The following is a 19,813-nucleotide window of genomic DNA, read 5'->3' on the forward strand; positions in this document are numbered from 1 at the left end:
CAACAATTTAGCTTTAACATGATCAGGCAAAGACTGCTCCTTAAGCCAAGCATGCCTTCTGAGCACAGACTCCGTAACAGCAGCCCTGCAAGAGGCCTCTAATGAATCAAAACCACATTGCAAAGTAGGTTTTTCGACTTGTTCGCCAGAATGCATTAAATCCTGTAATTCTTCAATTTCCACACAGTCAAGAATCAACATGATTTTCTGTTTAAGCAGTCCAATAACATGTTGCTGATATTTTTAACATATGAAACTGGTAGTTTAAAGCCCCAATGTCCAAGGTTGCAGAAGTGTAAACCTTCTTACCCCATCTATCCAGCACCCTGGAGTCTCTATCAGAAGGGGTAGGATTTTTAGCAGTAGAAGCCTTAATGCCCTTGGGCCCCTGTGAAATAGTCTCTGGATCTGCAATAGGATTTTTGAAAAGGAACTTGTGGGACTCAGGGACCCTGTAGTATCTGTCAAGTTTTCTGGGAGCAGGAGGGCAGGGAATCAGGGGGCCAAACTAGATTCCGAAAAAGCATCATCAACAATGTCTAGTACAGGAGGACAACTAAAGGCCTATGCTGAGGCAGGTGTAAGAATTCCCTAAGCCTCTTTTTTGAATTAGAAAAGTCCTGGCGTTCTAAGTGGAAATGCTCCCTTAGAGTATGTAAGGTTTCAGCAAAAGAAAAATCCTCTGGAGGGGAAGCAGAGGAAATACAGTCCTCTGCATCAGAATCCTCAAGTACATAAGGGTAAATCCAGATCATAAGAAGAATCAGAAAAATCAGAATCCTGGTCAGAAGATTCATAAACAACTTCAGTTCTAGGTCTCTTAGAAGGGGGAGGTTGGCTTTCCCTTATTAGAGTTTATAAGATCTTCAGCCATTCTTGTTTGTTTTTTAGGCATAGAGGCCTGAGCATGCGGGCTGGGCGTCATCTTTTTTAGGCATGATTCGAGATTTAGGCCTAGATGAAGGAGGCGTTGGTTTAATATGCAAATCCATAGGCCTGAAAACACCCTCAGAAGCCGGTGCGTGCACAGCGGCTCCAGACCCATCCAAGGTAGAGACATCCGCAGGTTCCATAGCTGAAGCATTTTGCAGCATACAGGACTCCGAATGGGTCTCAGTAGAGGCCTGTGAATCAGAAGTAGCAGGTATCAGGGGCTGTGAAAGCGCTTTACTGAGTACCGGCGAACTGGCAACTGGCTTAATAAAAGCGTCGTCGGCAGCTTTGGACCTCAGCAGCCTGTCTCTCTCTTTATCTTTGCGTTTTTTCTAAATCCTGGTAGTCGGATGGCTAACTGATGACATTTCTGGATAATTAAACCGAAAACTGAAATATTTAGAGGCAAAAATATACCGACGACGGATAGTGCACTGATTAAATAAAGCACAAAACCGACAGCAAGGTACGCCATGGTCAGGGCCTAGACAAGGAATACAGTACGAATGAAAATCTTTATGAGGTATTTGCTTTCCACAAGTAATGCAATTATTAACTTTTACTGACATCGGTAAGGCGCAAGAAAAAGTCTCCAATGGGGTACTTAGGTCTAGTTGAAGACTTCGGTTCTGAAACTCGAAAACGAAAATTTCAGGAGTCAGCCGACTGGCACTTGCGAACTGCTTCTGCTTCGGGCACTGCACGGCAAGAAAGTCTGATGTAATGGTGTTTGCTGCATGTTTTATACCCCTGACGTCATGGAAAAAGGGGCAGCAACCAAAGCAGGACCCAAGACTTTGTTAATCAGGCCAACTGAGGGATACTGCAAGCAGATAACCCAAATGTAATGACTGCAACAGTGAAACATGAAGATCATCATGGAAATCTTGAAAGAGCACAAGTGGAAATATATATGGAATACTTAATTATTCCAAGATTAGAACAAGGAGATGAGGCTCAAACTAAAAGTTAAGATAGGCGGGGATGAGATAAAAATGGTGATTTGCAATCAATCCTCAGGAAATTCTCAGGAATCGATGGCATTCCTGCGGAACTTTAGAAGTTAGGAGTGGAAATAAGTGATAAAGATCTGGAAGATTTTAACAGTATTTTAAAAGGAAGGGAGGCACCAACATCTTGGAAGAAAATTGTGGTGACTATTACATAAGGACAGAAAAGACCCATCCGATTCAGCTTCACAAAGTCTCATTTCAATTTTAAACCACGATTAATAAAGTGTTAATGTCTATACTAGCTAACAGAATGCAAAGGTGTTGCCAAAACGGAGAGATCTAGATCGATGCAGAGGCAAACTTTTAACATTAACAGAATAATGAAAATATGGGTGTATATTACGTTATCGAATTTTTAAAAGTTCGAACGTCATATGGTCGAAGCTATATGATCAAACTTTTAAAAGTTCGAAAAGCTTAAAAAATTAACAGAAAAACCTACCTGACCATTTTAAGAAAGTGGGCAAGCACCCCTGCACACCCCCCGCTCTTTAAATATACCAACTTGGAGACCACACCAATGCAAGAAAGGGAAACCTTTTGCACTGTATGGAGATCTCCGTTGAAACGTTCAAACTTTTAAAAGTTCGATCATATGGTGTCGACCATATGATGTTCGAACGTTTGACAGTTCGAAAACGTAATATACACCCAAAAATACAACAGCTGTTGGTTGGTGTTAATGCAGAGAAAGCAGTCAACAGAGTAGGCTGGGATTTTATGAGTATGTCAATAAGAGCATTTGTATTCCCTGATATAATAATACAGTTAACTAGGAGAATATATGAGGGATCTGAGACGATGAATAAAGTGCAAGGGCTCCTCTCTAAGTCATATTTGAACAGAGGAACCAAGTAGGGGTGCCCTCTTTGCCCTTTGTCATTTGCTTTACATTTAGAGCCACTTTCAAAGAAAACAAGGGACTCAGAAATGTAAGGATAAAACTGGAATGGAATTTGCAGTTATTTTGTACTTGATAAATCTTGTTTTACCTTCATTAATGTTATACCCCCAAAAAGGATATAGCTGTGAATTATGTATCCACACACATGAACTGGTTTTAGCAATGCCCATATTTACAGAGACACAAGTACACAGGAATATGAATTAAATAGGATTCTATTATGGCAGCTAAGGATATGTGGGAACAGACTAAACATAGGGTAATACAAAAACTGAGAAACTGGAATCTCTTGTTTATGGATATAGATATTAAGATACAAGCAGTGAAAATGTTTTTATTCTCTTTAATTTTATATACAGGTCAGGCATATAATTAACCAGAGAAGAAGTTGTGAACAATAATTAAAGAGTTTTAGAAATTTATTTGGGAAGGGAAAATAGTAAGAATAGAACAAGATGATTCAGGTTCACTTGATTTGAAGGGAATTTTAGAGCTGCACAGTTAAGGCCCATATACATAACACAAACAGAAGGTTACAGTTCAAAATGGAAACAGATGATGATGAAGCAGGTGGGGAAGTTCAAAAAACAGAGAGAGTGGGACTTTGGTAATAGACCCTAAAGGATAATAACAGCAGCCATGAAGATTATTATACTTAAAGTTCAGCCAAAGCAGAACTGGAGGAAAACACCTGCATCAAACTCTCCAGCCAAAGGCTCGATAAGCAAAAATAAAACCAATAGTTCTGAAGTGAAAGTCTTAAGAAATCCCAGGAGTCTTTTAGGATCCCGTCTTGTCCCATCCATACTTTAAGTATGTAATCTAATAACTTTGCTAGGGAATGGGTTTTGGACCCATTAGAAGTCATGTTTGGCTTATGAAGAGGATCCTCCACATTTTTATGAATCTTCAGGACCCCAAATATAGAAGAAACTATCAGGTTGTCTGTCTTAAGAAAGCTGAAGGTGTCCAACAAATCCATTAATCCTTCAAGGACTATGTCATTAAGTATAAGATCAATGTTATTGAAAGCTAACTTAATAGTGTAAAAGGAGACCCTCGAATATTTATCATCATTAAGGACATCATCACTTTTCCAATGTATAGGATAGTATCCATAATAACAATACTCCTCCCTTATCTATATTCTGATCCAAAGTTGAACTAATAAACATCTTTTATCATGAGGTAGGTTTGTGGAAATCCTATGCTTAGCAATCCTTTCCCTTAGTTCTTTCTCAACTACTTTTTTCAAAAGTGTGAAGCTGAGGGTGTAATGGGGGATTATAAGTACTTTTTTTTCATTTATTGTCTATAACCCCATTAACATTATCAGTAAATATCAATTCCAAATTTTTTTCTAATAAAGAACTAAATTGATCAGCACCTTGCAAACATCGCTTTTTCACTTGGCATAAACTTAAGACCTTTCATGAATAACTTAAAATATGGTAATAACCTCTAGTCCATTATAATTAAAATAATAAAATTTTTATATGTAAACGTACAACCCATCCTTGTTAATAAAATCCTTCTGCAAATTCCAAATATCATCCATATACCATCTGTTTAAACTCTGCCACTCAAACCTCTCCCCCTGTGGTGGTTGTACTGAATCAGACTCTTGTTCCTCAGCCTTACCAATCTCCGTAGGGGAGGGTGTTCTAAAGTGTCCTCCAAGTATCTAAAAACAACATTCTCATCCACACCTGAGGATTCCCTCCTAGAAATCTAGCCCTCTACCTTCTTATAAGACCCCCCTTCCATTTGGGGGAAGGTCTGCATAAGTATCCATTCTAACTCCCTTGGGTTTGGGGTAACTATGATGTTCTCTATATTCAATCATATCCCTTTCTAACTTTTTATATTTCCTTTTAATAATATAGTTACATCTATCATCTATATTTTCCCTCACTTTCAAATACTTAGCCTTCTCAGCCTCTAAAGTAAATGACAAATCATTCACAATCAATTTATACATTCAATTTACTTTAACAATCTCTCAATTTCTCTCGCATTCTTTTTAATGATTGCTTTCATAACGCTATGACCACAAGTATCAAAAATACATAATCAAATTTATAAATACCCTAATAATGTTGTTGACTGGTCTGAATTCCATTGGGAACTATTACATATTTTAGTACTGAAACAGCTACAGCATCCATCTCTCTTACATTACACTGTCAGTACTGGAAAATTAATCTAAGTACCTGACATAAGAATAAAATCTGCATTCTTCTGATCTTGCAGCATCAAAGGGAAGTGTGCTACCTGCTGAGCAACTAAGAAAGATATAGATGTACATCAACCTTAAACTTGACCACTTCCTTAAATTTGATCAGCACGTTGTCCTCACCACACCTGTGGTGCTACACCAAACTGCAGCTTTGGTACTGGAGAAACTGCAGAAAGATGGGAGTGAGTGATTAACGTCAGCTAGACAGCGGGTAGTGCTGCTACAGTCCCACTTCAACAGTTACCAAGTGGAAGGCTCAGCAATTTAAAAGCTATGGTTAGAACTCTGGGAAAGTACGAGTCCTTTAAGGAGTGTGCATCATCTCAGCCAGGGTAGCAAGTGTGAGTATGCACTGGCTCAAATGGCATAGCACTAGACTGCTGCACCATTTTGCATCACAATTTCTAGCTAAGGGGGAGGGGGTTAACTGCATAAAACAGACATCCTACTCAGCACCACTGATGACAACACAATGGGTAGAGCTCCATCTTTCTATCATAGACAGCTTTAGTGAGTGTAATCTGCCTGCGAAGACGCCTAACCAGACAGCCCTGGTCCAAGGAGAAAGCCAGTCAAGTAGGGCCAGAACATGGGGGAGTAGAATAAAAAAAAACTATGACATCATCTCAAGGGACAAAACGTTTAAAATGTAAGAAAATAAGGTTGAAGAAAAAGAATGTAGTCTATTAATTTTAACAGATGCATACATAAAGACTTGCAATTCAGGATTCACAGCATTGTAGAGAAAACCCAATACAGTTTAAAACACATCTGCTGAAATATGTGCAACATACCTGGCTCAATAGCAGCTGATATAAATGACTGGGCCTCTCTTACTCTCTTCATCACTTCCTCTAGTTCTTTAGCTGCAGCCTGTGGTGTCATCTCTGGAGGCTTCACAATTGCATTATTTGAATGATTAATCCTAACATAGAAAAAAAGCAGTAAAATACGTAAAAGTTAGCAACTTCAATAAAACATTCTGAAAGGGAAAAAATGATGCAATAAATATTTACTACTACAATTAAATTTCAAATAGGTTATTCTACACACACAACACAGTCTTCATCCAGTTCACTGTTTTTTTTTTTCCTCTCTCCCTGGGAGCTTTTCCCTTCCATATCTGCCGACTAATGCCCTCCCCCAACATGTCCTTGAGCCCCTTTCACCCATATGCTGTAAACGGCCAATTCATTAAAAGCTGCTGAGGCCATTATTCAGTCATCTTTAGATGTTGATATAATCCTTATCTATGGTGGCAGACGGGAACACTCATTTATCAACAGCTTATAGTACCAAACATCGATCGCATTTGTGAAATACAGTTGTACAAGAAAAACTGGAAAAGGTGGACATCGATTTTGTTAGGCTTGTAGGGAAATGAAAGGCATTTGGCTCCCTTCATGTTATTAATACTTGGAAGAACACAGAGGGGAAAAGGAAGGAGACAGCAAGTAAAACAATTTATGTTCCCAACAGTATTTCTGTGAAAGTTTTCATGATATAAACTGCAAGTTTTATAGTAAAGTATTTTTAGTTGTCGTTGTATATGATAAACATATTAGAGTAAAGAGATGTCTCCTTTTATCTTTCTTTTTTAGTACCAAGACATGTAGGCATTATAATGCAAAAGAAAAAAAACAAGCAAAAAACACGAAAGCGAGGACAATTGCAGGCAGAAAAAGATCCTCCAATTTTATTGACACACTTAAAATCACGAAATAATAATCCACAGAATGAACGCCTTCTCAGTTACAGCGTTTTCGTCCAAATGGACTTCATCAGATAAAATCACCTTTTACTTAATGGTATTTATATATAAAACCAATAAAAACTTGCACCAATCGTTAATCTCATTTGAAACGTATAAAATTGGAGGATCTTTTTCTGCCTGCAATTGTCCTCGCTTTCGTGTTTTTTGCTTGGTTTAGTGGTATTTGGAGTTTGGAGCAGTTTTCTACAGTTTCTTGGCAAAAGAAAAAAAGACTAGACAAAAGCATGTTTAACCAAACAGGCTGTAATCTTGGGTTGATGAGGTAAGGAATAGGGTGCAAAAGTACACAGATCAAAATATATGTAGAGCTGATACATTTTCTCTTACTTTGGCATTTTCTCTTACTTTGACAGAGTTAAATATCTGAATTAAGACCCTTGGCTTAATGTAATAAGTCTCAAAAGGAAACAAATACATAAGAGAACACTGAATATAATGAACATTTTTCTTTTCTTATCTTTAGATGCCTGCAGCTACAGACTCCGTTTTTTTCTCTTAGTTTCCACTGCAAGAAGCTGACAAAAGGGCAATAAAAAGCCACAACACTGGCTTCTTCAAGGCTAAATCTTAAAGTTTTCTGAAAGCATGTAATTTGTTTACCACATCTGTGAGGGTAATAAAGATAAAAAAAGACACCAATTAGCTAAGTAGAAGCAAAAGCAACAGCATACATTTTAGTATAAATAACATCAGTTTTAAGTTAATTTGGGTCTGTTTGCAGCTGTCTATTTGGGGCAATTGTTCCTATTAGGAGGGTTACGTTTCAATATTTGAAGATGTACATAGTTTGTGTTTTTATTAAGTTAACAGGTTATGAACATGGTTTAAATTTTTTTGAGGGTTTTCATTAAACAAAAAAGTCTTGCAAAATGTGACCTAGGGTTCCAGTGCCGATAAGGGAAAAAACTGTACAAAGAATTAACCTGCCTAACATTAATGGGTGCATGTATCACAAAAGTTGGAAGCAGGCATTTAACAAAAGCTGTCATATGTAACAGGCGGAAATAACTTCTTACCATAATGGTGACACTTTCCACATTATCTTGTAATGTGAATGGTCTCAAAGGTACAGCCAAAAAAGGAAAAAATAATCATATTACGAAATGCAGAGTACATACAGCAATGCTACTGTAGACACATCTGGAAAGAACTGAGCATGGGAATTTGATAAAGAAAGGACTTCAAGATGGACATTAAATAGCATATCAGAGACAAAGGAAAGGAGGAGGAGTTATATTAATCTATACAGGAGCTCCAGTAGTGATAGAAAAGGGGGGAAAATCATAATGGAAGATTACTGGTAGTAAGGGGCTACTGGCAAGGGATAAGGATTACACTGGCATGTATTTATATTCCACCTAAAACTGTAATAACTTGTAATGCTGAGCACTGACAAACTAAAAAAAAGACTGAAAATGCAGAACAGCAGTAAATCTCGAAAATCACTCTAAAAAAAAAATAGAAGTTATGTACTCACCATAATGTTCCATCTGTCTTGTTGCCTCTCATTTGCTCTTCAACCTATGGGTTTCAGATCAGAGCATCACATCTGACTTGGCCATATATCAAAGGTGTCGGCTCCAACATCTGAGCTCCTCCCCTACCCACGATGCCCCTCTCCTCCAAATCCCCTAGATCAAGTTTGTCACAACCCAGAATATCACAAACAGAACACCCAAAGGCAGGAGACATGACACAGAATAAAGTATTCAGCCAAGCTAGGATACTTCAGGAGCTCAAGGGAAACAGACAAAATGCCCCTATTAACCAAACAGAATACTTGTGTAAAATCTTACCATAACCATAGATGTTCCTTCTCTTCCATGTTGCAGTATTCTTGGTGTAGGATTTCCCGCCTCAGGTGTCTGCTCCTATACAAAAGCTTCAGCTTGACTGCTGTAGTTGCGTGGATCATCACACACAGGGCCATAAACCAGGGGCCTTAAATGAGACATCTGCAAACACAGACCTCAGAACTTGAAAGCCTAGCGGGACAGGTCGAAACAGAGTGGCAAGTGATGTCAACCATAGGATCAAAGAGCCATTTGGTGGTTAAATTAGTCATAGGGTAGGGTATAACCACCAGGAGACCTAAGACAGGTCAATAATGAAAGATGATAGAAAAGGGGGTTAGGTGGGTGGGAAGGAATACTGCAACATGGAAGAGAAGGACATCTATGGTTATGGTAAGATTTTACACAACTATTCTATGTCCTTCTATTCCTATGTTGCAGCATTCTTGGTGTGGGCGAGTACCACAGCTTAGATGGAAGGAAGGGAGGAAGTAAAAGTGGCTAATTACACAAAGCCTTGCAGAATTGCTCTGGCAAAACCTGCACATGCTCTGGAGATATTATCTAGCTTGTAAGTGTTTGGTGAAAGTGTGAATGGTGGACCATGTGGCTGCTTCCAGGATGGATGCAGTGTCCAGTTCCTTTAGGAAGGCTTTGGAGGCTGTTACTGGCCTGGTAGAGTGAACCTTTACTCCTTGTGGGAGTTTTTTTGCCATGGTGAGAGTAACATAGGCAAACAGTTTTCCTAATCCAACATGAGATGGTTTGTCTGGAGACTGCCTTGCCCAGGGCCCTGGGGTGGAAGGAAACAAAAAGCTAACTGGATTTTCTAATGGGATTGGTTTTGTCTCGGTAAAACCTTAGCTGAGTATTCTCTTAATTTCATTGGTGGGAAAGGGGAAGAAGGTGGCTAGATGAATAGATTGGTTTAAGGACAGATCGCTGACCACTTTAAGCATAAAGGAAGGGTTGGTCCGTAGGGTTACCCTGTCCTTGTGGAAGGTAGTTTATGGAGGGCAGGCCATTACGGCCTGAAACTGACACCCTCCTGGCTACCATTATAGCCACTAGCAGTACTGTCTTTCATGTGCTCATTTGCAGAGTAGCAGTACTAGTTGGTTCAAATGGGGACTTGTGAGTTTTTCCAGGAAGAAGTTCAGGTCCCAGGGTGGCAGGATGGGTTTTCTTGGTGATCTGATGTGCAAAACCCCTTTAAGAATAATTTAACATCGAGCCTGGCTAGCTGAGGAAGGAGTAGTGGCAGACAGGCTGAAACAGCTGAAAGGTGGACTTTCTCTGAAGAGTATGAAAGTCCCATCTTAATTAGTTGACACACACAGGCAAGAACTAGGGGTGGATCTGCAACGCATGGACCCCTGTCCTTGCCCATACACCATTTGGAAAATCTCTCCCATTTAAGCTAAGTAGGATTTTCTTGTAGTAGGTTTCCTGGCCTCCCTCAGGACTGAAAGCACATCCTCTGAGTAGTGGTGCCTGAAGGGAATTAAAAGTTTATCATCCACAGTGTCAGTGCCAACATATGCAAGTGTGGGTGAATGACGGTTCCCTTTTATTGTGTCAGAAGGTTCACCTTGTGGGGTAACTTGTGGTGACTGCCCTTGGCTAGACTGAGAAGTAGGGGGAACCAGTGCTGCCTTGGCCAGTAGGGGTCACCAGCAAGATTGTTTCGCCTGTCCTGATTTTCAGGACAACTTTTTGAATTAGGGAGAAGGGTGAAAAGGCATATAGAAACCTTCCCTTCCATGAAATGCTGAATGCATCTATCCTCCATGCTAGTGGAGAGTAGGTCCTGGAGCAGAAGGTCTGCAGCTGTCTGTTCTGGGGGGAGGCAAACAAATCCACTTGAGGTGTGCCCCACCCAGTGGACAATGTCTAGAAAGACATTCCTGTCCAGCATACATTCTTGATTTGGAGAGGATGTCCTGCTGAAAAGGTGTGCTTAATTGTTGTCCTGCAAGGGGATGTAGGATGCCTGCAGGGACAAGGTGTGCTGTGAGGCTAGTTCCCAGATTAGTAAGGTTAGTCTGCAGAGGAGGTAGGCTTTTGTCCCTCCCTGCCTGTTGAGGTACCACATAACTGTGGTGTTCTCTTTTAGGGATAGGAGAACACCTGGTTGTAAAGGGGAAGGAAGGCTTTCAATGCCAGAAGGACTGCTGTCATTTCCCTCAGGTTGATGTGTTTGTTCATGGAAGGGTGCCACTTTGCTTGTACCCTGTAGTTTGACACCAACTCCCCATCCTAGGTCTGATGTATCGGTATTGCATGAACTGGTTTGGGGTGGGTAACTGCAGTGGAAGGCCCGGGTTCAGCTGAATTTGCTGAATCCACCATTTTAGTTCCGATTGTAGGCAGAGGGTAATTTCTTGCTCTAAAAGATGTTGGTGTTGTGACCTTACATTTTTTTTTTATTTACCACTGCAGCTTTCGCATGTGCAGTCTGGCCAGTGGTAGCATGGGAATGGTGGCTGTCATTAGACCCAAGATTCGTAGGAATTGCCTTGCAGTTATCTGTTTGGTCTGCATAAGGGTCGTGAAGTGGGAGGACAAGGAATTGACTTTGTCCTGGGAAGAAAGGCTTTAATTATGTCTGTCCTGATCGTGCAACCCAGAAATGCTTTGTCTTGCGCCGGAGTCAAGGAAGATTTTGGGGAAGTTGAGGGTGGACCCTAGTCTTTGAAGCAGCCAAATGGTGAACTGCAAATGGCTTTACAGGGTTTCCTTGCATTCTGTTAAAATAAAGATGCCGTCCATGTAAGGGTAAACCTGATTCCCGTGTGTTCTGCAAAAGGCTATGGCAGGTGCCAGGCATTTTGTGAACACTCTGGGAGCAGTGCACAAACCAAAGGGCAATGCTGTAAATTGAAAGTGAGAGGAGGGTCCAGAAAAATGCAAGAATTTTCTGTGGGAAGTTTGTAGGGGGATGTACAGATAGGCTTCTTTCAAGTCGAGTGTGGCCATGAAGGCCTGGGCTGGTATAAGAGGGATTACAGTTTGTAGGGACAAAATTCTGAAGGTGAGAACCTTTAAAAATAAGTTTAGAAAGGAAAGGTCTAGAATGGGTCTCCATGGTCCATCTTTTATGCGGACCAGAAACGGCCTTGAGTAGAAGTCTTTTCCTTCCTGCCCTGGTGGAACAGGTTCTATTGTTCCCAGATTCAGATGGTCTTGTAAAATCTGAGGAAGAGGCGTCTCTGATTTCTTGGAGGGAAGGGTATGCCCCTTAAGGGGGGGGCCTTTCTCCCCAAGAAAGGAAGTATCCTTTGTGAACTATAGTCAGAACCCATTTGTCTGTAGTGATGGTTTTCGAAAGGGGGAGACCCTGAGAGAGGTGGGCAGAAAGGGGAAGGTGGGTAAAGGCAGTCACACATTGTTGGGTCCTCCTCTATTTTAAAATGGCTGTCTAGTGGGGGGCTGAGAGACAGCCAGCCTGGAAGAAGTTTGTCTTCTGGCCCCCTTCTGTGTCTGGAAGAGGGAGGCCCAGCAGAGGAGGAAAAGAGGTAATTGTTCCCCTATACTCATCACTCATTACACCCATTATAGAGTACAACACCCCTTTTGGTATGTACCTCACAAGACATCTACAACTGGAAAGTCCGCAGAAATAAACAGAGGATTACCAGCCTCAAACAGATGCCCTACACAGGCAGTCTCAAAAAACTCAAGCTTTACTCCGTCGCATATCGCCTACTCAGAGGCGATTGCTGCCTAACATACAAAGCTTTGGCAAACCCAGAGCTGTGGACATGCTCCACTTAAAGAAATCCCAATCCCGCCGAGCTACACGCTCTAGGGACCTAAACCTTGTCACCGCAATAATCAGAACATGCTGGAGGGATAGATTCCTGTCCCAGAGAATTCCCATACTCTGGAACAAACTACCTATGTATATCAAACAAAGCTCCTTATTAGCACTCAAGAAAAATGTAATAAAACAAAAGGATTTCAACCAGCCACTCGCAAGAAACTGTTTTTCTATAAGTTCAGTGACCACGTCAATATCCCTAGTTGGAGCGTTTTTTTCTGTCATCATTAATGCCACCCATTCCACTGCTTCTGTGTATAGGTCAACTACATCAATAGTGAGGAAGTTATAGTCCGGTTCCATAAATAAATTGTTTAGTCTTTCTAAAAAAGGCCATGAGTCTTTACAAACCTGTGGAACCAGTTTTAAGTATTTTTGGAGTATAGAGAGTCTACTACTTTTGAGCAAGGATTTGTTAAAGATGCTCTACCATCAATGAGAGGTCTCATTGGTGGGTTAAACAGGTCCTTGTGAATTTTAGGGATCCCAAACATTACTGGCGTCTTAGGGAAAGGGATGTTAATATTGTTGAATGTGTAAGTCTATTTTAGCTTCAATAAACAAGTCCCTAAAGTAGCTTTTGACCCTTGTCTGTGCTACATTGTATTCATGCAAAGATACCTTAGAATAAGCAAGATTATCTAAAACTAGTTCCATCCTGTTGCTGTAGTCAGCTACATCGAAGATGACAAAACCACCTTCCTTATCTGGTTTAATGATACAAACTAGTGAGGATCTCAAAAGATTCAAGGCTTGCACTTGTTCATAACTCATATTGTGGTGTTTAGGATGGTTACTGTGGGTATAAATGTGCGGGATATGTCTAATATCTAATTCACAGACATTCTCAAAAAGACGTAAAAGAGGGTGCAATGGTGGATTAAAAGTGCTTAAAGGCTTGAAGCAAGAATGAGGGGGATCATTGCCACCCAGGAGAAATTATAAGTTTAGTTTTCTAACATAACACTTCAAATCCAAAGTTTTAGCGATATTCACATTTTTGCTAGAGACAAAAGTATTGCCCTTTGCTAATAAATCTATTAAAACTGGCTCTATGGTAATAGATGAAAAATTGTAGATATTAAAATCACCATGAGAGTTCTTTAATGTGACCAATTTGGTAAAAGTATATAAAGAGGAAAAGTCAGTTACCTCTTCCTCTGGTTGCTCCAGCCTTTGTTCCTCTGGTTTCGAGGACGACGTGGATATGTAGTATTCTTAAAATTCCCCACCTGGTGAAAAACCTGTTCGGTCTGATGGCTATTCGAAGTTTGAGCAGTAGTTTGGTCATTAAAGTTGGCATTATGATTAGCATTATTAGACTGCAGTCTTTCACTGCGTCTCACAGGTCCGAGAAGCTGTCCATTGTTATCAACATTTGTATTAGCCTCACTTAGGTTTCCAGAACTGACTATTGGACCCGGACTGTTTGGAAAACTCACTGATTTATTGTTATGCCAAATTTGCGCCAACTGGGGTTTAGGATACGCTGATCCGTTAGTATAAGCCAAAAGGTCACGGTTCAGCTTCTTAATTTTGTTAGTTTTAAATTTCTCCAAAAATTGATCAATGCTAGTAAATACCCTCCCATAGTCATACTTGTATCTAGGAAAGTCAGCATCTAGTTTAATGTCATTGTCCAAGTCATTCACTTCCACAGAAAAGCTCTCTAGTTGCACAGAATAATGCTTAATCATTAGTTCCATTAATAGGAACCCTCAAGAATCGAAAAGGTTTAGTAGTTCTTTATGGAACACAGAGTCGGGTACTAATCCCGTCGGGAACTGGTGGAAACGCAATCCTTTAGGTACCAGTTTCTCTACTAAACATTGTTTGAAATAAACAACTTCCAATTGGAGTTTTTTTAATAGATTTATTAGCAAAGGGCAATACTTTTGTCCCTAGCAAAAATGTGAATATCGCTAAAACTTTGATGGATTTGAAGTGTTATGTTTGAAAACTTTTAGTTATGTACTTACCATAACGATAGATCTGTGTGATACATCTCGCCTACATTCATAACTGATGGGCTCGGAGCCGAGAATCGGCTCCAACTCGGCCGATACACTAGCACAAAGTCTCTCATTGGCTGGGCCAACCCCTTATCCCAGGATACACCACGCCCAAACCCCCAGATCTTGTTTGCCCCACAACAACTCACCCACATGTGCCAAACCGACTGCACAACAGTGTTTCCTCCAGATCCAACAGGTAGGGGGAAGGAGGGCGGGTACGTAAGAATGTAGGCGAGATGGATCACATACATCTATCGTTATGGTAAGTACATAACTAAAAGATGTAATGCGATCCTATCTCGCCTACATTCATAACTGATGGGACAGCATCCCTAGCACCTAGATCCTGGGAGGCTCACTGGAAAACACTCCTGAGCACTGTGGAACCAAAGGACGCCCGACCCCTAGAGGCCACATCCAGTTTGTAATGAGAAATAAATGTATGTGGAGAAGCCCAAGTGGCCACTGCACATATCTCATCCACAGACAGTCTGGCGTGGAAGGCCACTGAAGTTGCCATAGCCCTAGTAGAATGCGCTCTAACTGGAAATGGAAGGTCCCTTCCTGTTGATGCATAAATAAATGAAACACAATCCCTAATCCACCTAGCGATAGTGGTCTTAGTTACTGCTTTGAAAATCCTGTTATCAGCAAAGGCCACAAACAACTGGTCTGATATCCTCTGCTGCTGTGTCCTATCCAAGTAAAACCTCAGTTGTCTATGCCCATCCAACTGATGAAGTCTGTATTCTGCCTTGTTGGAAAATTTCGGAAAGAAAACGGGTAGCTCTATAGATTGCTGCAGACAAAGAGCAGAAGAAACCTTCGGAAGAAATGACGGGTTTAGTCTTAGAGATACTCTATCCTTGTGAAAGATCAGATAAGGAGGCTTGACAGAAAGGGCTTGAAGCTCCGAAACCCTTCTGGCTGAAGTAATAGCTACCAAGAAGGCAGTCTTCCAAGATAAGAACTTTTGCTCAAAAGTGACTGCCGGCTCGAAGGGATGAGACTTCAAGGCTCCTAAAACTACATTCAAATCCCATGGCAAAACAGGTTGCGACACCGGGGGGCGAAGCAACCAAGCTCCCTTGAGAAAGGCCTTACACAACTTATGACTCATGAGTGAAGGCTCAAAGGCAACATGATAATTAGAAATCGCTGCCAATTGGACTTTAAGGGTGGAGACAGCGGAACCCTGTCTAAAAAGAGATGCCAAAAAATCTAATACTGCCGACACTGGAGCTGTCAGGTCAAGATTGTGCCGCTGGGCCCAAATGGCAAACCTTTTCCATTTATTAGAATATATCTCCTTAGTGGAAGCTCTGTGAGAAGACAGAATCCGGACCACCTCAGGCGAAAGGATATGCTGACTAAGGTCAGAAGTGGAGCAGCCAAGCCGCTAGCTTGAGAGTTCGCAGTGATGGATGGGGGCCTGACCCGACTGTAGAGTCAGGAGGTCTGGGACTGGGTCCAGAATCCAAGGATCTTTCACTGCATACTTCCGAAGGAAGGGAAACCAAACTTGGCGGGGCCAGTTTGGTGCGATCAAAATCATGCTGCTTCCAAAGCAGATCGCCTTCTGAATCACCTTTGGCAGTAGAAAGAGGGAAGGCGTAGAGCAGACTGGAGGGCCAAATGTGGACTAGAGCATCCCTGGGTGACTCCCCCTGGGGGGGGGGGGGGGGGATCAGGCAGAAGAAATTGCTGCATTTCGCATTCCAGGGGCTGGTGAAAAGGTCGCAGCAGGGGAACCCCCACTTGGAGAAGATCCGTGCTACTTGGTCGTTCAGGGACCACTCGTGAGGCATCAGAATAACTCTGCTCAGCCTGTCTATCACATTGGACTTCCCCGGAATGTGCGTTGCCACTAGAAATCTCTGGAAAGCGATCGCCCAGTTCCATACTCTCATGGCTTCTCTGCAAAGAGGATAAGACCTGGTTCCTCCCTGCTTGTTCAGGTACCAACTACCGCCACATTGTCTGAAGATTGCGATGGTACCCTTGGGAAGAGAGCTGTGAAGTGCCTGCAACACTAGAAGCACTGCCCTCATTTCCAGAACATTGATATGCAAGTGGGTTTCGTGATCTTGCCACGTGCCTTGAATCGTCCTGCCCAGATAATGCCCCCCCCATCTGGGAGGCATCCGTGGTCACTGTGGCAATGGGGGAGGGGGGGCAGAAGAGTCTCCCCTGGTTCAGATTGGAGGAAAGGAGCCAACAACGAAGATCTCGCCGGCACGTTTCCGTGATGAGAATCGGGTAGGACAATGGCAGATCTTGGTATGACCACTGAGTCGACAGGCGCCATTGAAGAATTCGCATGTGCAATCTTGCCAGAGGGACCAGGAGAATGGCGGCCGCCATCGACCCCAAAAGCTGAAGGACCATCTTGGCTGGGGCTTTCCTTCGGGGTAGTAGGGCTAGGACTTGATCATGTAGTATCTTTATCCTCTCTGTTGGAAGGAATGCTCGCATCTCTACAGAGTCTAGCTCTGCGCCTATAAAGGCAACACGCTGTGATGGCAGCAATACAGACTTTTCCCAGTTGAATGTAATTCTTAATAGATGTCCCAACTCGATGGTAGCACTCACGGCTTGAGTAAGAAGATGCCTGGTGGGGGCGGTGAGGAGCCAGTCGTCTAGATACGGAAACACCTGGAATCCCAGATGTCTCAGGTGAGCCGTCACCACTGCCAGACATTTGGTAAACACCCTGGGGGCTGTGGTGAGACCAAAGAGCAGGGCCCGGAACTGGAAGTGACTGGCTCCTAGGCGGAAGTGTAAATGTATCCTGGAAGCCCTGTTTATCTTGATGTGATAATAGGCGTCCTTGAGATCGATGGAGCACATCCATACTCCTTTCTCCAGCAATGGGAAAATGGATTGCAATGTGACCATCCGGAGCTTGGACTTCTTTACGAAGCGGTTTAGGTGGCTGAGATCCAGAATGGGTCTCAAGTTCCCTGTTCTTTTTGGCACCAAAAATAACCTGGAGTAATTTCCTAATCCGGTCTGGTCTGCGGGGACTGGCTGGATGACTCACTTTTCGAGCAGCTTTGCGACCTCTATGGCTGCTTGATTCCGCTTGACTGGGTGGCACGTCCGGGATTTTCCTTGACGGTGGAGGGGGATGGATAAAGGGGATGGTGTAACCTCTGGCGATGATACGAAGCACCCACTGATCCTGAGTGATGGAACCCCAGGCCCTTGGATGCGTCGAGAATCGACCCCCAACTGGCTCTGGAGATGCACAGTCAGGCAGTCCCTCAGGGACGCTGAAAGGAGGAACCACGAAAGGATTCGTGGTCTCCTGAGTTGCGGGGGCCTCCGCCGCCTCTAGGGCGACGTCTTCCAGAATAATCCCCCCCCCCCTCTGCCTCTGGAAGGGGGGGGTCACTCTGACGGGCAGGGAAAGACTTTTGGGACTTTCTGAACCACATCTTTCCTCCCCTCTAAGCCTTGGGATCAGGTCTAGAGGGAAGTGAAAAACAGGCCCCAACGGCAGACAAAGTCTTACCCTCCTGCTCACATCTAGTGTGTGTGTCTTTCACCTTAGGTCCAAAGAGAGAGGACCCATCGAATGAAGCGTCGGTGAAGGAAGACTTGAATGCCTCCGCAAAGTGACACAAGCGCATCCAGGCTTGCCTCTTAAGGGCTACGCCCGAACTTGCTGCCTTACCCGCCCCTTCGGCTACATATGATACGAGCCTCATGGACGAGTTAACAATCGATGAAAGGGTAGACAGCTGGGCATTGACAGACTGCGTCAACGCCTCAGGCACGTTACCCAACAGGGTATCTCCCAACTCCTTTATGAGATCCCTTTGGAGCCTCGTAAAGTGACATAAATAATTCAGCGACCACAGAGTAAAGGTCGCTTAAGTCAGGTTACGCTTCCCGTACCTATCCATGCTCCTGGACTCCTTGTTAGGAGGCTGGATAGACGTAGATGCCTCTGCCACATCCTGCTGGGTGGAAGACGCCACCACCATAGCATCAACCGGAACTCCCTTGGTTAGAAACTCCTTGCCAGGGGGTGCGGATAAAAACTTGTTGGGGCGAGAAGGAACTGGCTCCACAGAATCAGGGCGTTCCCACACCCTTCCACAAATAAGGTCCAGTAACTCATCGAAGAGTGGAGACACCCAGGAGGTGGAGGGTTGGGCTCCGAAGGTCTTGAGGAAGACCGACTCCTCTGCGGAAGGGGTTTTGGATGGCCAGTCGCCCCTCTGTCTCAAGATCTCCAGGATAATCGGAGAATGAGACATAGTCAGAGGATGACTTAGGGGACCCTTCCGCATCATCAAGGTCGGTGTCCGAGGTGAGACTCATCTGGGGAGTCTATGTGCTTCCTCTTGCACAATTTCTTCCTGGGGGGCTCTTCAGGCACGAACTCTGAAGGCTCCTCGGAAAACAGGGGACCACACAAGGAGGAATCCTCAGGCCTAGGTGCCGAGCTGTCCGAAGACAGGGGGGCACCAGAAGCTCTAGTTGCCATGTCTAGGGAAGGAGTTGCAGATTCAGGTGAAGTCACTAGAGACTTGGCCAGCGCGCTCCTCATAGCCTCGAAGGCGGGCCCACCAGAATCTGAGGAGAGGCCCATCTCCGAGACAATGACCGGTGTCGAGGTTCCCCTAGCCGAGGCGCAAAGAGGGAGACTAGGGGCCAAAACCAGAAGCCCTGACGAATCCCCCTCGGGCCTGGCTGAGGACACCCGAGAACCGAAACCACTGGAAGGCACAGAAAGGGTTGGAGCTGAAGTCGATGCCGATAGACTAGAAGTGGGTCTCGGAACAGACTCGAGGACTTCACCCGACTCTACGAACTCCGACCAAGGTTGTCGGAGGAGGAAGAAACGGTATCGAAAGGGCTGTCTCCGGGGCCGACTGGGCTGGAGCCGAAAATAATTTGGATAAGACAGGTGACTGAAGGAGCCTCTGGACCACCCTATCTACGTCTGAATCTGAAAGCCTGGAGGACCTGGAGGAAACAGAAGGGGGCTGAGAAACTTATTCTATCGGCTCCGAGACAAAGCTAGGGGGCCGGCTCAGAATCGGCTCCAAAAGGATCGGAGCCGAAGCAGACTCTACCAAAACAGAGACCGCTTTCGGCACCGACAGTTCAGGAGCTGACGAAACCAACACCAGAGCAGAAACACTCTCCTGCGGCTCAGAGACCAATGGAGCCGAAGGAGACCCAGATTTAGATCCTCTGTCCTGCGGCTCCGAAATCAGTGGAGCCGAGGAAGGGGACACAGATTTTGCTCTTTTTGTAGGCGGCTCCGACGGACTTGTCAGAACCGAAGACTTTCGCTTCGAT

General features: G+C 43.5%; 1 protein-coding gene across 1 annotated transcript in view; it reads right to left on the reverse strand.

Annotated features, from left to right (window-relative positions):
• SREK1 (splicing regulatory glutamic acid and lysine rich protein 1) overlaps window positions 1-19,813 on the reverse strand; it is a 1,533,788-nt gene that overhangs the window by 838,752 nt on the left and 675,223 nt on the right. Inside the window, exon 6 of the mRNA XM_044063648.1 lies at window positions 5,884-6,014. Coding sequence (XP_043919583.1) covers window positions 5,884-6,014 — 131 coding nt within the window. The remainder of the gene's footprint in view (window positions 1-5,883; window positions 6,015-19,813) is intronic.

The sequence above is a fragment of the Protopterus annectens genome, chromosome 2.part1, assembly GCF_019279795.1.
Source record: "Protopterus annectens isolate FY-2018-M chromosome 2.part1, PAN1.0, whole genome shotgun sequence".
NCBI lineage: Eukaryota > Metazoa > Chordata > Ceratodontiformes > Protopteridae > Protopterus > Protopterus annectens.